Below are 19,641 nucleotides of genomic sequence, written 5' to 3' on the forward strand. Positions count from 1 at the left end.
GCAGGCAGCACGTTCATTATGTTAATGTCCTTCGAGTGTTTAAAGCAACCTTCTGCATTTTAAGCAGAGGCTCTCAGTAAAAGGTGGCACTTAATAAGAAATGGCAATTACTGAGGCATGCTGCTCTCCAGAAGACTGCAGTATGAATTTTAATTTATTTCTGGCCACGTATCAGCTGGGGCTAATGCAAACATTTCAGTTTAGAAGCAGCAGAAAGTACAGTAACAGGACAAACCAAAATAAGAGATGACACTAATCTTCTCTGAGTTTCAATTAAGGCCCAGCACCTTTGGATTAAAGGCTTATTTTAATGAAAAGCCTTAATTAAGCATACATGTGTATAAAATCACCTTAATGAGGTATGACAGAAATGGAAAAGAAAGCAACCTCTCTGCTTATTAGCAACTTTGAGAAACTCAGTAAAAGATTCAGGGAAGAAAAAAGAAAAGCAATACAGAAAAACTACGAGAATGCCAGACTGAGTTCAAGGATGATGAATAGTGAAGCTAAAAGAAGTACATTTTTTAGTGTTTTTGTTTTAAAATTGATGCATAGTTCATGATTTTTCTATAATACAACAGATTTATTTTGCAGCTATTTACAGCATTCACACTTCAAAATAAATTTTAGACAGCACAAAAACAAGTTTTGTACTTTATTTGTTTGGTAAAATTCAGTACTAAAAATATCTTTAAAAGCATATATTATAAAATCTCCCTTTATGATATTACTGAGTCAGGTTGGGTCTCAGGCAAACTTGCAAGCTCACTTTAAAAACTGTTATTTTATCTTTCTGTCCTCAGAGACAAAGGGTGATTTCATGTCATTATAGCCACTTCAGATGTTTTTTTACATCTTCCCTTGCACTACAGAGGTATTCTCATTTCCAGATTTGAATTTAAAGTAATTACTTATAATTACAGAGAAGAAATGCATCCAGTGGATTAATCACTCCATTTATATTCTGCTCAAAGGATTACTCTTAGGACAACATCACTACTTTCTCTTGGAAAAATGTCACTTCTACAAGAAAATGATAAGAAAATGATTTTTTTTTTTAGGTCAGTAGCGCTTGAGAAGGACTTTGAATGCTATTTAAACCCAAAAGATTGTTAAAACGGCACACCTGGATTTAAGGCAGCATCTGTGCCTGTCCTCTGCTTGGGAGATAAAGGATCTGCAAGTGAGAACGCCAAGAGAAAGAGCCAGTGAAAGCCTATGCTCATATTAGGGGCTAAAAATACCTTTGCACTTCATCTCTCTGGGCCATAGAGGTGGACACCAGTGGTTATCACAAAGAAAGGCAGTGCTTCTGGCTCAGGTTAGGTCCAAATCCTGAAAAGTCCCAGCAGGAGATGTGTCCCCTTGAGCCACCACTTCTTGCCGGGACTGAGGACAGGACACCAGGTGACAGGGGTCTTTGGTTTCATCTTTATGGATACAGCTCATCTCTTCTCTTTGTATATGTTATTTTTTTAATAACTCCATAGGTTTGCCAAAATTGCAAGTCACACAAAATGGCAATTGCGTTCCTTCTCTCAAAGCCACCTTCAAATGGGATAGCCTTGTTTTGGTTAACAGGAGAAAATGTGAGTCCTCCTCACCCAGCAAGAGAGACAGCCACAACAACCACTCTATCCAACTTCATGGGGTTTTTCAGGCTGGAGCCACTGGTGATTGAAATTATCCTTGTTAGATCGTAGATAAACACCCCACTGGTGCTAACACAGCACTGATAGCAGAACACTTGGCTGAAGGCTGTGCATTCCCAGCACTCCAGGTTCTCTGCCCCGCCCAGGCCTTTTGTTGCCAGGCATTTCTGGCAACGTTTCTGTTCCTAGAGCCAACTGACTTTTGTAGATCTGTCTGGAGACGATCGATGGAGGATCATCGTTTTTACAAGGTTTGACTGCACATCTTTGAAAGAAGGCAAAAGGGTGGGGAGAACTGTAGGAGCAGGCAGATAAACCCATTACCTGCATAAAAATAATATATTCCTGTCTCTCCAAAAATAATGCCTCCTATTTATTTCCCTGGAAGATAAAACAAAGAGCAAAATATCACTGTTTGATAGAGCAAATTCTCATCTGCAAAGCACTAATTTTTAGCATAGTCAGCACCACTAGCTATGCACTTCTACCAGCAATGAACAAGACCCTGTATGCTACGCTCATGAAAATCTGCATGGCCATCCAGAGCTTAGCTTGTCTTTCACACTGTTGTCACCGTTGAAACCCACCATGCATCACTGTTCTGATGTCCACTCTTTGGTCTTCATAAACATTCAGCAAGGGTCAGTGAACGTCAATGGGTGCCATTTTTTTCCTCCTGGAGGAATTCAGTGACTCCCCTTTTCTTCGTACTCATTTCTGTCTCAGATGCCATAGTGTCTGGCTGCCCCTCTGTGCTGTCTGTCACAAAGCAAAAAAAACATAACAGAATATTGGCAGGAAGGTTCAGCCTCTGCTGCCATATCACCAACATCCACCTCTGATGCTCTGGGCCAACAAAATAAAATAGGAGGCATTACTTTCAGAGCATCTCTCATATTTAGTGTTCTGAAAAACTACATTACCCTTGGGATTGTTTTTAATTGAAATTAAATGTGCTTGGGCACGCCAGACTTTTATAGTCCATGATGAGTTTATTGCATACAATGATTATGGACTCCATAATTAAAACTGAAAAACTACTGCTATTTTATTCAATATGAACAACAAATCAAAGATATCATTTTACTTTTTGTATGTTAAAACTGGGATGTGTCAGAAGCATCAATCTCAGACTTCGTGTCACTGTAATTGTATGTTAGGCTTCAAGTAAGCAAGTTGCGTGTGGATAAAAGCCTTTGACAATTCAAACACTTTGGCTGAGATTTCTTTTAATTTAGTATCACATATGTCTTTTTAGATCATTTGCAATAATAATTATGGAAACTTTTTTTTTTCCTTGCTAGGGCCTCGCCTCTGAACGAGAGGGGATAGCAGTTTCTGCAGTTGCTTTGCAGGATCATATAATACACAGTCATCAGCTCCAAGGTCTTTCGTTAGCAGATCCTTTTAAGTCAAGGTCAAGGAACATCAGGAACATTTACAGACTTGTGAACAAAGAGACGGTCAAAGCAGTGGTAGACACTGGGCTACAAAAAAAGAGCACTCACCAGAAGAATAAAGAAGATGAGGAAAAGGAGTATGTTCTTGATCCCAATCCTCCACGGCTAACCTTAGGTAAACTTCTGTGTATTCTCATTTGTGATTTTTTTGTCTTTATTTACAATAACTAACATGAAGTATCTAATCTTTTTACTGAATAAGGCAATTCAGTGCTAAACAGCATAAGTTCTTATTTTTAAATTTGTCATTATCTGATCATTTAGGCTGCCATGTGAATGATCATTTAAGCAGTGGAATTGTCATCAGTGGCTTGAATATGGCTTTAGAAATGTATTAAGACTTATTATGACATTATGACAGTCAATGTAAAAAAAAAAAAAAAAAACAAACAAAAAACCTAGAGCAACTTGAGGAAGAAGAATTCTTCATTAAAAGGCAGGAAGTCTTTTCCACCATTTTAATATGCTTTGCATATTGACTATGGTAACTTTCATTACCTTATATTCGCATCTTAAGCTAGAATACTGTGTTTATTTTGGAGATTGCAGTATGAATAAGATGATTTTTATGTGTTTTTGAAATGGTTTCTTTTATTCCTTATTCAATAAAAAGACACTTGTGCTGTGTTAAATGTATTCTGTTAATATATACCCACCTTCACTCAAAGTTAAAAAGGTTTGTTTTTACTATGGTCCTGGGGCTAAATCCAGGAAGAATTAACACCTGTAGCTAAATACCTTTTTCAAATTTAGAAACAAACATGCAACAAGATAAAAGTCACAGATGTGAGGGCTTGGAATGATGCCTGGTGAGAAAACTCACTTTTAAATAGTATTATAATAACGCAGTTGTACAGCAGTGACAGATAATACTGCTTTTAAAAAAAAAACACACAGAAATCCATGAAGTGTCTCAGCAGAGCAGGGCTCCAAATGTGCTTCCTAGCAATCAGTTTCCATTCTTTGCTTCCCTTTAAGTGTTTCTAGGGTATTCTTGCCTTGATCATCTCTCCTCCATCCTTTTGATTGTCTTCATTAGTCTTTTCTCAGAGTCTTGCAGCTCCACAATTTACAGTTTTAAACGTCATGAATTTCATCATCATTAATAATTGTTTTATTTATTCTTTTTTTTATAAAAACGCCCTGGGGCCTCTCTGAAGATCATGTTGCCTTTGCTGGAGGAGCTGTCACAGTAGTCCAAGCTCTAAAGAGAACCATGTAAATCAATGAGGCTCCATACAAGCACAGGCATCTGCCTTTTGGAATCAGAGTGAGGTTGAGAGGGTAACTTAAGATAATACACAATAAGTGAGTGTAGCAAGCGTTTGGACAAAAGTAGTAAGACAAGGTGATTATTAGTATGTTTGCTTGGTTGTACTTCTAAAGATGGGAGGGTTTTTTTCTTTGGTGCCGTTTGAAGAGGAATTTGAAAGAGGAGAGGATTCCGGGGGCAAAGCCAGCAGAGAGCTACTGGGGTTAACGCAAATACAAATAATGAGTGATTCTGGAAGCTAAAGGTTGTGGTGAAAAAATGCAGACCAAGTGTGAGCATGTTCTCTGCAACTATAAGGCGAAGTATTTTCTCCTTAAATCCCAGCACTGACTGAGAGATCCCATATGAATGTTTGTGCAACTGATTCCAAAGAATGTGCTGAAAGATTTTAAGAAGTCATTGCCATTGTGTCTGTGCTGTGCTGGCTTATTAGTATTTTCACCTGTAATCTCTCATTAATGTGTAATGCTTGTGTCAGACTTTCTCTTTTTAAGAACTCTGTGTTTTAAACCTTTAAGTTGTGAAGCAACTTTGAAAATGTAATTTAATGCGTTTTTTCCTTCTTGAGTTTGTAGGCAATCAAACAGCCTCCGAGGGTTCGGTCATTAAATTTTTCTCAACGGGGGCTTGCATCCTAAAAGCTAATTATAAGGGCTTAGAGGTTATTGTATGTAATTACTTTGCTAATGTTCGTTTTAGGATAAATAGCTCAGTTGTAAAGTGAGTGTGTCAGTAAGCAGGTTGGGCTTCTGAACAGTGCATAAGGATGAAAACTCTTGGATCTCTTGAGCTGTGATAAATGTAGGCTTTCGTTACTTATATTTATTCCAAGTGCTGCTTCAAAAATATCTTCACAGAGCCTTTTACATCAATCACATATCACTTCTTCTGTGTCCTGCTGCCAGTTTTCCTTCATCAACTGTGTTGTGTAATAGCTTTCTTTCTAAACACCTGTGTAACCTGTCCCTCACAAATATCCCATCTGGTTTATATTATTTAGAAGTTAAGTTTTGCCTCCAATTCCTATTTGGCAACTTCAATCATCATTTTGTGGAAGTTTTTAATAAGCTTTCTTTAATTTTTTTAATTTTCTTTCATTCCAGGCATGTACAAAGGGCTTCCCCTGTGCCATCCCTTTGTCTTCCCTAAAACGGTTTTTGACCACAGTGATTGGAAGAAAATAAAGGGAAGGCATTTTTATTCTGTAATACTGTCTTCCACTGTGACTGGTTTGCAGTGTATCCAGATTCTATCATTGTAAAGACTATCCACATTTGTCTATTGGACCATCCAGATGGGATTCTCTTTTCATACTCGTCCACTGATACTCTTAGATGCTATTTTGATTTTTGTTTTTAGTAAAGGTAAGATATGAAATCAGATTTGTTGGGTGTCTTTGAAGGATGTTCTCTGTTATGAGGACGCTTTATGCCAAGAGTTTGGTTAGATCTGCTCTGTGGTACAAGTAAAAGAGTTGGCCCTTTCCCACTTATAACTCAGCATCATTGCTTTACATTCTAACTATTTAATATACCTCTTCTTTTCTGATTTTAGCAAATATGATGGATGCCCCCTCATGGACTCATGTTTTAGGTTATTGCACATACCTCACGCATTTCTCCGCTATCTTCATTCAGCCCATAGAGATTTCCTCTGCTTTTCAAAACAGCATAGGTCTATTCTTGACTGTACCAACTAGCATTTTTCTTTTACTGGTCCTGGCCTATATCCCGTAAGTGGGGAAAATATTGTATTTTCACAAATTCCTTCTCTGAGAAGACAGATTTATCATGGACATTCAGCATGATACTTCACAGTTATCATCTGAGACTGCCTAGCTGAGCATTCACAATGCCCCTGCAACTGGTGTCCTGTGACCATCTCTTTTGTCTCTTTTTGCTCCTTCTGTTTTATCCATCACAGTCTCATGTTGCATTTTTACATCAGCACATTTTACATCAGTTTTTTTATTATACCACTTTATTCATTTTTCTTTGTTTCAAGAATGCAGAAATGTAAAGTTAAATAAACCTTTACGAACATGTTCTAACAGATTCTGTTTGTACTGACACTTTGAAATTGTATTACTGTGCATTGTTACTTTGCATAGTTAATAATCCCCATCTTAGTAGCTGTGAATAGGAATCACATTCATATTACTTGGCAAATAGAAGCTTACATAAAAAAATCCCTATATAAATCTTGTATCTAAAAGAAGTTCTGAAAATTAGTAAACAGCTAGCCATTATTAGGAAGTATGTTGCCAGCCAGTGGTTTGTGAGATGATAAATTTGTATGAAGCATTTGTACACATTATTTTTAAATAAATGTATGATCAATGAACTTCGCAAGGAAAACATCCATTATCTGCATCCGCCAGTGGATTTTATCCGGTGATTTGTTGTTCTTACTGTTTGCAGCTCAGAAATTAGGACTAGTTGAGCCCCCTTCCCTTCCGCTAACTGCTGAAGAATGGGCAAAAATAAAGCAGAGATCCATACAGCATGGAGATTCCATCCAGCCCTGTGCAATATGCAGGGAAGAGTTTGCACTTCAGCCTCAGGTACGTGTGTAACCGTGGACTACACCATTGTATTTAACTAAGATTTTCCAGAGTTACTCCTAAATGTCACTAGCTGGAGGTACAGAAGAATTGAGAGGTTCAACTTTAAGATGCCATTTAGTATTCAGCAGCTTTTAGTATTAAGTACTTAGTATTAAGCAGTATATTGCTATGTTGGTGAACTCCGGTGTACTTTGCAAGTGGGATGGTAGAGAAAGGTTGGTAATGTTTGTTCACTGACGTGATTATGACAGTAGTGGAAAAGGTAATCAGCATTTTTGCTATATTTTTTCAAAGCAATTATAGGCTATATTTTGCTCCATTTAAACTCCCATTAGATATGAACTTTGGCTCTGTTAATCAAAATTATAAATACGCATTAATTCATCAATGTAAGTTATATTTTGCTTTCTCGCAAGTTTTATTACTTTGTAGTTTAATTCAGCAGTTATTTCCACTTGGAAAATGGAAGTGGGTGTGCTCTTACTACTATTCAGTCTCTTAGTTATGTGAGCATTTCTTCAGGTAACATTTTACCTTGGTGTCTTTATTCAATGCCACGCATGTAGCATGAGCACATCCATCGTGCTTTATTAGATCCTCTCATGTATCATCTTGAAAATGTGAAGCAAAAGGGGTGAGTGACTGATTGAAGAGGAGTGCTGCTCTCACAAACCCTAAGTGGAAGGGTTTTGCTTCTGTCTACGTGAACATTAACTGTAGGTGTGCAGTTGTCCAAAGACAGGTGGGGTGGATCTGGCAAAAGACCATTCTATCCTAGAAGTCTAAAGCTGGACAAGAGAGAGCAAAAGACAGCAGTAATTAAGAAGGTTACTTTAGATTTGGCACAAAAAGGGAAATGCCTCTGGAATTCTTTTTTTGTCCTCGGAATTTCTGTTAGCTTTCCTCCCTCAAGGGAAAAAAAGCCACTGTATCTGAAAGCTTTCCCTTCAGCTGGCCGCTAGCCATTAATCCTTTTGTGTTTGCCTGCTCAATAGTGCAAACTACTTGTTCTGGTTTCCACTCCTTCCCCAATTTTCCCTTCCTCTAAGAGCTAACTGCTGTTTTTGTCCAACTCTATCTTTTGTGAGGATGGAAATCATCAGCATTTGGTGGGAACTTAGGTCATATAAAGGTGAAGTTTTCTTGTAGCCCACAAACATGCTTTCTCTTTTCTTGTTGTTTTTTCATCTTTTTGTGTATTTTGGTGGGGTTTTTTTTAAATGTATGAAATGCTGCATTTGATTTATATCACTGCTTGAACTTTCATGTTTTTATGGGGAAGGGGGGGGAAATCACCTTTCATTTTAAATACTTGTTCTAGAATGTTTTGCTCTAGTTAAGAGCAGTTGGCATCTCTCACTTTCTGCAACTCCGTGTATTGTTAACACCGAATTCACACACTGGTTTAAGCTGTAATTTATTAAGTAATTCCTACAGAAGACAGATATTATTTTTACCAGAAATAATGCACTAGTCACCAGAAGAAAGTGATGAGCTTTCAGGCAGTCAGGATTTTCCTCATTGTCAATATTTTTTTCACTCTTCAGCTTTTAGAATGGATTAAAGATAGTTTTCTCTGTTTTTTTTTTCTTTGTAAAACAGGTGTTGCTTTCATGTTCCCATGTATTCCATAAAGTGAGTATGTTTTTATTTAACAATCCAGGCATACAGTATGTGTTTTAAGTTACTTAAGTTAATATCTCAGTGAATTAATGTAACCATCTTGAAAAGGCACTTTAATTCCAGATTCTTAAGATAAGAAGTATAATTTAAAGCTATTGAATGATGAGGTTCTTTATCCCGATGTATTGTCCTTTTAAAACTTTATGGGAAAACATCATTTGTAACTGAGTTACATACACAAAACAAGAACAGCCTAACACACAAAAAAATCATGAGAATGTACACTGATTTACAATATTTTTAGCATTTCCCTTATAAAAATATACATTTTGTATGGTGTTCATGGCTTGCCGAATAAACATTTTTTACATTCTGTAATCTAACCGCTTTCATTCTTCCCAGTGATATCAAATACGTAGTAGATAATTGCAATGATTTTTTCAGGCATGTCTGAAAGCCTTTGAAAAATTTACGGGCAAAAAGTCTTGTCCTATGTGCAGGAAAAAGCAGTACCAGACCAGAGTGATACATGACGGGGCCCGCTTGTATAAAATAAAGTGTGCAATCAGGTAAGAGGTGCCATCACTGGGCAATATTTATTTCAAAATAATATTCTGAATTAAAATTTTAATGAGAAACTGAACAGAAGAACTGAACAGTCAAATAATGTAAATTTGAGCTTCCTCCTGCGCAATCTTGTTTCTTACAGAATTCAAGCCTCCTGGAGGGGATACGTTCTTAAAAAATGGTATAAAAACTTGAGAAAAACAGTGCCTCCTAAAGACAGCAAACTAAGGAAACGGTTTTTTGAGGAAAAGGTATGTTTCATTTGCTTCTTTGGTCCATTCTTTGATCTGATTCAGCTCCCTTAAGTCTAAACTCTGTACCCTTTCATTTATTCCTTGTCACTCGTATCAAGCAAGCAGCATTGGAGACACTCTGTTAGTCTCCTCATCCCACCCTATTTTCGGTGTAAAAGTAGGGAAAATAATTTAGATTCTTAAGGCCTAACTTAATATGTAGTATACTATATGTTGTTCCGTATGTATAGCAAGGCTTTTTGTGAGACTCTGTATTTCTTTCCTCTTTGTGATTAGGCACAGTAATCTGTTTTCTATGAGGGGCCACGGTTTAGTAAGAGAAGAAATTAATTAATCCATAAACAATCATCACTTCTTTGCATTGTCATTGTTTCTTCACATGGCACTGAACTGGGTGGCTCCATTCTGTGGATTTGCTCTTCTCCAGCTTCTGCTCTAACCCAAATCGGGCTGATGGTGGGGGGTCCTTCAGCACTGGAGGTGGATTTGATGGAGGGTGCTTCAACGTTTATGTTTGGAAGAAGTGACTACATACTTCAGTATACTGTGACTGTCCACAAGTATCATGATAACAGTCAACAGAAACAGATTTTTCTGCATGGATGACTTTGGAAACAAAGTCTGCCTCTTTCCCAACAAGGCTGCCCACTTTTGGTGGGCTCAAAATACCAGCCTTAGTTACAGACCTTGTCTCAGTAAAGGGAAGCTGAAGAACATTTCTAAATATGCTGAAAGTTCCAGCTGAGCATCACTTGTTAAAATTTCAGCTGAGTACAGATGTGTACAGTAGATGTCATTGAACTACCCACAGAGTGTTAGCTTATAGAGCCCCTATCTTAGAGAACTTCTTTTTAGGGGTAAACAAACTGATAAAACTGCTTACATTTCATCAGATGATTGTAAACCATAGGATAATCTTTAACATAGATTTCATGTATCATTCACAGCATTGGGAAATCATTCTCATACAAGGTATTTCAGAATTTGTAGGGAACAAAATGGGTGCTACTTTTTCACTTTCACTTAAGAATAAATGTATAAAGTAGTCACACATGGATTCATAGAATCATAGAATCACAGAATGGCCTGGGTTGAAAAGGACCACAATGCTCATCCAGTTCCAACCCCCTGCTATGTGCAGGTCGCCAACCAGCAGATCAGGCTGCCCACAGCCACATCCAGCCTGGCCTTGAATGCCTCCAGGGATGGGGCATCCACAGCATCCATTTAAACCTGGATTAGCTAGGTTTAAATGAATTTGGTGGCAATTATGATTTAAGGATATATGACAGATGACAGATGAGTTTTCCTGGAGTTAACTCTTACACATTTAAGTGCTGGTCAAAGAAAACACTGAAGAAATTTTTCATGAGAATCCATCCATTTCCAGATGCTAAAAAGCTTTTCTAAAATAAATTTTAGCGCTCAAAAAAATTGTGGCGCTTTTAAAATGTCACTTCCTAAATGTTAGCATAATCAAACAGCACCTCAAGTGGAAAAAAAAGTCAATTTTTTAATAATCCTGCCTCTTCTGGAAGAATCACAAAGGTTAAATGCCAAGTTTCCTGCTCTTAGATAAATATCACAAAATAAAAAATGAAGTCTGAAATATTAGCACTTATTTTAGTGTGATATTACTTATTACACCTATGATTAAAATTTCTAATATCTCAGATCAAAGGAGATACAAAAGGTCAGAAACCAAAGCGTGCTACTTTTTAGCACTACTGCACACAGAAACAGGGCGTTGCTTCAGCATATGAGGTAGCAAATTTCTTTGATCCTATCCATAAATGTCACTTGTGCACGTCATTTAATTGAGGCATAGCCTTTTATTGGTGCAATTAAATCTTTTCAAACGCATTACATTATCTCCAGCTTTGCTAAATGTGTTGACCGTTGTTTAGTAAGCTGGGTAAGTCACTGTGAGATGGGGTGGCTGACTTTAGGTTCACTCTCCCCCTCTATGTGATTTCTCCCAACAATTTTAATTTAAATCTCACCAAACAGTATAATGGTCCTAAAATTTGTTTAGTCGTTTGACTTCCTTTATCACATGGAGATGGTAAACATTCTGTTGCTAACTTGAAGTGGCTCCAAGCAGCCAAACGAGGAGGATATTAAACCAGTAAAAGCTTATCAACTGATTCATTGATATGCTGTAAATTCCAGCCTTTTCATTTTACTTTTGAGGGTTGCCATAAGTCAACACATTAGTAAGCAATTTGCTGACACTGGATCACTTTAAAAGGCTTCCCTGTGGACAAAGTTCATGCCGGTGCTTTGTTTCACCGTTTTGTTTTATCATAGCCTTGTGTTGCCCTGCGGATGACTGAAACAAAACTGAAGAGTTTTGCATACCAAGAGAGTATTTCAAATCCTCTGCTTATGTTTTGCTATTCATGTTTTAAGAAGTTACAGACGAAGTAGAGGTATGGCATTTTCAGAAATAAATTCAGTTAGTTTCAGATCTGGAAAAAGAAATGACTGGCTGTTACACAGCAGGGTTTAATATTTAAATCCTAGAACATATTAACATAAGGTTAACAAATGATATGAAGTGCTCATTACTTTGTTTTTATTTTGATAGTACAGATTTGCCAGTTAACATAAATTTGGGGTTACATTTTAGTTAAAATTTCTTCCTTCTCAACCCTAGGCTTAATTTGCTGATCGATGGGATATGGGTTGGGTCAGGCCATGCTGCAGGAAATACAGGAGCAGCTCAAAGCAGATAGTGTCTTAGCAGCAGGGAACGTAATAGAATGCAGTCCTCTTAGGCAGGAAAAGAATTTTCCTCTCTCTCCTTTACAGTGTCTGTGCAAAGGAGCTCATGAGGGGACTCTCAGGATCACTCAGTGAAATGGGGTAGAGAGGCACAAGTGCACGCTAAGGGCAGAAGTGAAGCTTCTCCCTGCTGAGGGAAAAGGAACAAACAGCACAGCACAGGAAGAAAGGGGACACGACTCACTTTAATGCAGCTTCAGCCGCTTTCTCTGCCTCCTGCTTTCAGCTCTCGTTGGTTAATTTCACTCAGCAGTCGATCTAATCATCCCACAGTGCACAGAGACAGGCTGCGTCCTGGAACTGACTGCATGCTGATTGCGCTGCTCTCAGATTCACAGAAATAGACACTGGATCAGGGATGAGTTAAAATGTAGCTGTTTTTCCCCAAGTTTTGGGTCCTGAGAGGCTCACAGAGAAAGTTAAAGCATCTTCGCAGCTGCTTGAGCTTTCAGTTACATTGCCCTGGCTTTGCTTTCTTACAAAACAGTTCAGGTCTGTTCGTGTTTGATGCTGACATAAATGAAGATCGAGCATAAATCAGGATATAAAGTATTTTCATCTCGATCAACTTTGACTCGATGCAGACCAGAAACTGGGAATTATATAAGGTTTAGGTGTAATCTTAGGCCAGGTTGGATGGGGCCCTGGGTAGCCTGCGCTAGTATTAGATATGGAGGTTGGCAGGGGAGGGAGGTTGGAGTTTGGTGATCCCTTCCAACCCAAGTCATTCTATGATTCTATGATCTTATCCTATACCTTCTGAAGTCTGGTTTTAAAAAGAAGTCAGAGCAGTTAATGTTACCGTGTGGAGCAGGTCCAGTTTTAGAACTTAGGTGACAGCAGTTCAGATTAACCAGTGACATTCCTAGTAATCTTCACTGAATATAGATTTACAACAAACCATTAAAGATATACCAATACGCTGCACTTTAATCAGCTTATTTTGTGTCTCAGTTATCATTTGGGATTGTTCAGAAACCTGATAGTGTAAATGCTGGAGGAGTGCAGTGGGATTTTTGTTTGTTTCCTCCTGCACACATACCACTAAAAATCACTGTTTGCATGAGATAGAATTGGGATTTTTTTCTTTCTCATCAGTGAGCAATCATAGAGGAAGCACAAGAACATCCATCCAATCTTTGCCAGATATAAAACCTGTACTACAAAGTACAGGAAGTTCTGTACTTTGCTGCTTTTCAAATCATGTTGTGATTTAAATACACTCCTCAGGATTTTGTTTTTAGCTAGCTACACCAAGTTAGCACATCAGCATTACTTTGCACTAGTAACTAAAGCTGAGTGGTGCTAACATGCAGATACATCCTTTCAACACATTGTTGCGCCTGTGATCATTTTTGAACACAATAAGACATAACAGGTCTCAGTTATCAGTGGATCAAACTATTAAAAAAAGAATAAAACATCATCAAGAACCAACTGACTTCTCTCATGTTATGGATTTCAGTATTTCTTGTCTGCCCTTTCCTAATGTTTGTCTTCTTCAAGTCTCTACTGAGGAACTACAGCTTTCAGTGGAAAGCATTCTCATACTTGCACATTACATGAATGTGTATATATATATTTTTTTTAGAAAACATCAACTGCTACTGTGAGGTTTTTTGTAGTTTTAGAAGAAGATGGGAAACTGAAAGTTTGAAAACTAAATGCTAAGCAAGCTTTTCAGATACTTCTGTGGTTGGTCGATTTGCGTTGGCAGTTTGTTGGATGGGTTTTCTTTTGTTGTTTGGATTTTTCTCTTTTGTTATTATTTGTGTAGCCATTGGATTTGGCTTCTTGTTTCTATCAGATCTAAAAGAGTTCACTTTGAATATTCCATCATAAGCTATGAAGGGTCACTTTCAGCAGTTATAAGGGGAGCACATGTCTTGGTGTGAAAAACTGCCCAAAACTGAAGTGAAACAGTAAGAAGGTGTTCAGGTACTGACCTAACAACAGCTGCTATTTTCCCACCCCTCACTTCCCATCCCCTCTTCCCTGAAAAATGGCTGTTTTCCAATTAAGTTTTCAATCTAACAGCAATCCATTTTCTTTTCAGGTTCAACAGATTAGCAGTCGGCTCCTGAGTTCTTATGACATAAACCTGGATGATTTTCTTCACAAGATAGATTCTTCTATAGCTGCGTGTCGGGATGCATTTCAGCAGCTGGAAGGAAAAGAAATACTCCTCAGTGAAAATGACTGGGAGAAGATCCAGATGCAGGTTGGCTGGCTTTTTTTCTTTATTTGTTTAAGAACTCCAAACTTACCAGCTTTTACACTCTTTAAAGGCATGGCAGTCTTCAGCACAACTGAGATTTTTGGGGAGGACAGGGGAGTTCAGTTTTTTAATATAACCTATTCTAAATCAGGAACATTTAACAAGCTTTTATACTTCAGAAGTCTCGTTTTACTTCAGCAGCATCTCTCCTCTTTTCAGTCAAAGAGCCCAAGGAGACTGAAGACACTATTGAGAGTGAAAATGCTGTTCATTTGTCAAAATACACCAGTCATAAAGTTTGAATGCTTTAATTAGTAATCTTATTGATATAATTACATCGCTTCACTACTGTAGAGGTTTATCTGTCGTTGTCTTTACTTAGGCATTTCGGCAGGAGATAGTTGACTGTCCTATCTGTATCACGCCACTCAGCCCTCCTGCTCACCCTGCCTGTGTTTTTTCTGGTACCAGCAATCCGTTCTCCCGACAGACCGTTCTGCTTTCTTGTTCACATTTGTTTCACCATTCCTGTCTTGAAGCGTTTGAAGAGTTTTCCTTGGGAGTGCAACCTATTTGCCCTTTGTGCCGCTCATATTATCAAAAGAAGGTCCTCAAGTGTTGACACCCACAGTTCAGTGAAGTACCTCCCAGCAGAGCACAGCTGACAATGCACGTGCATGTTTCTAACTTGGGAACCTCTTAAGATCCAGATCTTTTAAGTATTTTTTTTTAAATGTACAATGGCATTCACCTTGTCTTTGGAGAAATAAAAGTTGAGTGCTGTTGCTCTACTTTAACAGTCAGTTTCACCTTTCTCGACATTTTTTGTCTCCATCCCTCTGGCACTTTCAACTTCCCTCATTTTCATCTCTCTCCCCCAGCGATGAGGCACAGTGCATTTAGGTATTGTGTTCCTTCAGCAGAACCCCCATTATCCTTTACCATTGTGGTTTTATGCCTGATACGTGGTAGCACAGGCTCCCATTCACAAGAAAATCAGTACGGTCACTGGGGTCACTGCAAGAAACACATTTTCCTTCAGCCAAGCTTGCCAACCAGAACCCCGGCTCTTGCTTCTGCTTGAACAACTGTGACCAATCCCAGTTCGCTGTTTGCAAATAAGAAATGACCCTCAAAGCCCAAGGATCACTTCAGAACTTCTTAGAACTAAGGAATCAGTAAGTACCCATCTATTTTAGCAGGAATAAAAATACGGTTACGACTTTTCAGCTGTACGTTGCTGAAACCAATTCAGGTCACCATGTGTAACTTACAAAAAAGTGACAACAAAAGAATCATAAAAGTAACAAGAAAGATCATTTTGCACAAAAAGGCAATGGCTGATTAACTATTCAAATGGAGAGCTTTCAAATAACACTGACAAGATCAGATTGTGTCAAGCATCAAGTGAGGCAGACATCACATGCATTTAAAGACTTGAGCTAGAATAGATCAATATCCTACTAGGAGTTCCTTAGGTAAGAGGTTTCTACAGAGGACAGCATCAAACTGCTGAGAGAACTAGGGAAGTCACTTGTGAAATAGAAGACAAAGGGAAATACAGTCTTTGAGCCTTGGAAATGCTCACGCAAGCAGAAGAGTTGTCTTGCTTACTGTGGACACCTGAGAACCAAATTAAAGCTTTGCAAGGCTTTGCAAAGCTTGCAAACGTTGCAAGGACCTCTTACACTTGGCATTTAGGGAATCTTGGACAATTAAACAACAATATATTGTCAGAAGTCACAGATATTCCTGGTATTGAACCTGCATCTTAGGGACTAACATAAGTATTTTTGATCCTGTGCAGTCGAATGGCTCAGGTGTCTGCAGGTCCTTTCCAAATGTACAATTCTTGGACTTCTTTTAAAGAAAACACTGAAGTCTCCAGTGAGAGTTTCAAAGAGTTTAAGAACCGTCACATCATTAAAGAAATTAAGAATTGCACTTCAGTCGTACTGTTAACATCACACAATCTGGATACTTTTCCATGAACAATCCTCACTTGCTTGGAGTGCTGGAATTCATCACATCCTTGTTTTAAGAGCAGGGCTGTCATTCCCCTCAGTGTACACGATATGTGGAATGTGATGGAGATTCACGTAATTTTTTGTAAGAGAATCCCCAGAATACATTAAATGCAGGAGGGATGGAAGGGAATGCAGCTATTCACACCAACTACTCACAGAACCATTCAGAATGCTTGGGATGCCACAGATCTTTCTCATGGCTTTAAATAATAGAATCAAAACCCCATTATGAATCACACTTTATTGAAAACACAGTTTAAAAAAAAAAAAAAAAAAAAAAAAAAGCTTCTTCCTACAAAACACTGGAGGTAACATTTCAAACAATGGGGAAAAAAACTACAAACATGGCTTTTCACACAAAAAAAGTCAACCTGACCAAGGCAGCAAGAATTATTTTCATCAAGTTTTGTAACACAGCAAAGTAACCACAACTGAGAACACTGCGAAACATATTTCTGGTTGACCTAAGATACTCTAAGAAGGGTTTGGTGGGGAGAAGGTATTCATACAGAATATCGTTCTGTTTGCATTAGCAAGGAGAGTGCTATTTTTCAGCAGTTTTACCTTGGTCCAACATACCACCATGTGAGAAAAGCTGTTGCTTAAGACTACAGACTCAACAAAGCTTTAAGCACAAACTGAACCAACAAAGTACAACTAAATCCATTCAACGTCACTCAGGTTTGCATACAGTTAAGATTGTGCAATTTTTTTCCATTTAGAAAAACTCAGACCAATCTAAATGAGTAACACTATAGGGAAAAAACTGGAAGTGCCTGAGGAGAAGTACCTGCTGCCATTCTTACAGTGACAGCAGTAGCAACATCAACACGAACACTCATTCAGTGCTGTAACTCTTATGGACACACCAGCAGAGGCCACCTGAAGGTGGCCAGGTGTGATGGATGGCCAGCAGCATCCTGGTGCTCTCATCTCCTCAGTGGGGATTTTAGAGACAGTGCATTTCAGAGTAATGCACGTTTTTTATCTAGGTAATGTAGGATTTGATTCTCAGCCCAAGGAAGTAAAGGACACCTACCCTCCTTTTGTGTACATGTACTTTTTATGCATGTTAAGATTTCAGATTCTTGACCCAAATGCATCCATTTTCTGTCCGCTTACTTTAAAGCAACAGGACTCAGTCCAAATTAGTCAAAAGTACTTTGAAGTCCACATCTTAAAAAAAAAAAAAAAAAAATGAAGAGGCTCCAATTTGTTCTGTAAAACAATATAAAGTCAGGGTGGAAACAGCCACAATGATTTTGTGAAACAAAGTGTTTTGGCCCAGGTTGAGAAAACCCATGGCTGGGGGGAAAACATGTCATACATCAGCTCATTTCCTCCTTAGGCATTTAAACACAACCATTACATTCCCAGCACAGGAACTGCCATCACACTGCATTTCTTTATGGTCATTTCACATGGAGGTCTGCAATGTTCATACATCGGCTCCTTCATAAGAGCAGCCTTCTGCATGATCTCAGGTACAAGGAAGTTGCTTCTTGCACTGAAAAGCAGGTAGATGGCCTTCACGTTACTGGAAGCCAAAAGCATGACTAAAGGATTTCCGTCTCACTCCAAATTCAGATCTCTTGGTAAATTCTTAGAGCGGCCACACTCTAATGACAGGACTGTTTTAATGGAACCCAATAGCAGAAAACAGATGAAGTGCAAATGAATGAATAAATACTAATATGTTCGTGACTGAAGAACATCATCGCTGCATCTCCAGTGGTGCTCATAAATGGACTTGAAAAGATGTCAATAACCAATAATTAAGGCCAAGCATAGCACAGTTTCATCAGCCCTTGAACGTCATCAACTGAATTTAAAATAAGGATTTTTTCTGCTGTTCAATTCTAAAGATCAACTAGGAGAAGGATGGAAGAGAAAGAAGACAGTCAGCATAGAGGTGAGCTACAGCCTTCTCCCCAACTCTTCTGCTCCAGTTTCCTAAAACTGTTGTAAACAGTGGGGATTCTGAAAGTTACATTCAGTCCTAATTTCACACAAGATGCAAACTCCTTCCCATGGTTTTGACTACAGACTCTGAGAACATCAATCACAAGTGATCCAAAAGTACAGCAACTAGAACTGTGCAGCAGATGGACAACCCATGGGCCAAGCTCCTCATGCCTCAAAGAAAGGAGGAGCATCACAGGTTCTTCGGGCAGTGCTAGAGACTTCATCTGAACGAAGGGCACTGGGCAAGGCAGGAAGAGGTGGCAGAGGTTACTGCCAGCTGCAGACATCACCTGCACACCAGGTTGGTCTGGAATCCACATCAAAGCAGCTGTCAGCTTGGACTGCTCTCTTGATGAGATCAAAAGCAGAATTATTTTAACATTCAAATGCTAATAACGTAACCAGAACCAGACTGGTAGTTAACCAACAGCAGTACATTTAAGAGCACAAGATACTAGGTCCTGAAAGATACAGGTGAGAAGAGTCAGGTATATTTGCACCCTTAGACAACCTTTAACGTTATTTCAAGTCAGCACTAAAATGAAAAAATACCAACAGGAAGGGCATGGGGACCTTACAGCCTTAGTTGAAGCATTTAAAGGTTCACAGTTCATACAAACTTTCTGATCAAACAAAACAAAATTTATTTCTTCTTAAAGAGGTTATAAAATCGGCTGTAGTGTGTTGTCCCCATTGAAATGACTTTCCCTACATAAAGAATTAATTTAAAAATCAGAGTATGCATAAAATAGTAGGATCTAGCTGCACTCCTGCACTTGGCATTCCCAGTTATACACACTGCTTAAATACAGAACAGATAACGCTCAACTACTGTGCACTGCCTGAGCCCACCAACTTTCTGAAAGAGGAGGAAAAGAAGAGAGAAAGTAGGCCAACCTCAACAAATTCATAGATAGTTGGATGGATGGGATTGCTCTTTGCTTTTTACCTTCTTCCTATACATTAGAGGGTAAATTCATTGCAAAAAGGGCCAGCTTGTCCTTCCTATGCAGCAGTGACCCAGATGAGCTGCTGTAGACATGGGTGAGGAACAGGAGGGACTGCTGCAGCCCTCTCACAGCTGTTGTTGCTGGTGGCACACACGTCAGTCACATGGAGGAGAACACGTCCAACTGCAGCACTGTGTGCATCCGTCCCACTCAGCACAGGGCTGCACGAGGTCCTGCCCACACACGCAGCTGCCCCCCGTGTGTCACCCAAGGTGGTACTTTGGAACCAGACAAGGAGA

The 19,641-nt window shown here is 38.7% G+C and overlaps 1 protein-coding gene across 1 annotated transcript; it reads left to right on the plus strand.

Annotated features, from left to right (window-relative positions):
- The first annotated feature begins 1,744 nt into the window (after nucleotides 1–1,744).
- On the plus strand, nucleotides 1,745–15,022 carry RNF32 (ring finger protein 32). Its single transcript, XM_052693315.1, has 8 exons — nucleotides 1,745–1,903; nucleotides 2,957–3,227; nucleotides 6,806–6,948; nucleotides 8,554–8,586; nucleotides 9,019–9,143; nucleotides 9,284–9,392; nucleotides 14,239–14,403; nucleotides 14,783–15,022. Exons 1-8 carry the CDS (start codon nucleotides 1,880–1,882, stop codon nucleotides 15,020–15,022), a joined length of 1,110 nt encoding a protein of 369 aa, XP_052549275.1. The 5' UTR covers nucleotides 1,745–1,879.
- The last annotated feature ends 4,619 nt before the right edge of the window (nucleotides 15,023–19,641 follow it).

This window comes from Tympanuchus pallidicinctus, unplaced genomic scaffold (genome assembly GCF_026119805.1).
Source record: "Tympanuchus pallidicinctus isolate F22 unplaced genomic scaffold, pur_lepc_1.0 scaffold3, whole genome shotgun sequence".
NCBI lineage: Eukaryota > Metazoa > Chordata > Aves > Galliformes > Phasianidae > Tympanuchus > Tympanuchus pallidicinctus.

What these genes read in the sequence shown, in the direction of transcription:
- RNF32 (XM_052693315.1), top strand. Translation starts at nt 1,880, where the DNA reads ATGGAGGATCATCGTTTTTACAAG. An exon ending in AGGATCATCGTTTTTACAAG is followed by an intron (nt 1,904 to 2,956) that starts GTTTGACTGCAC and finishes TTTCCTTGCTAG; the next exon opens with GGCCTCGCCTCTGAACGAGA. An exon ending in GTTCCCATGTATTCCATAAA is followed by an intron (nt 8,587 to 9,018) that starts GTGAGTATGTTT and finishes TGATTTTTTCAG; the next exon opens with GCATGTCTGAAAGCCTTTGA.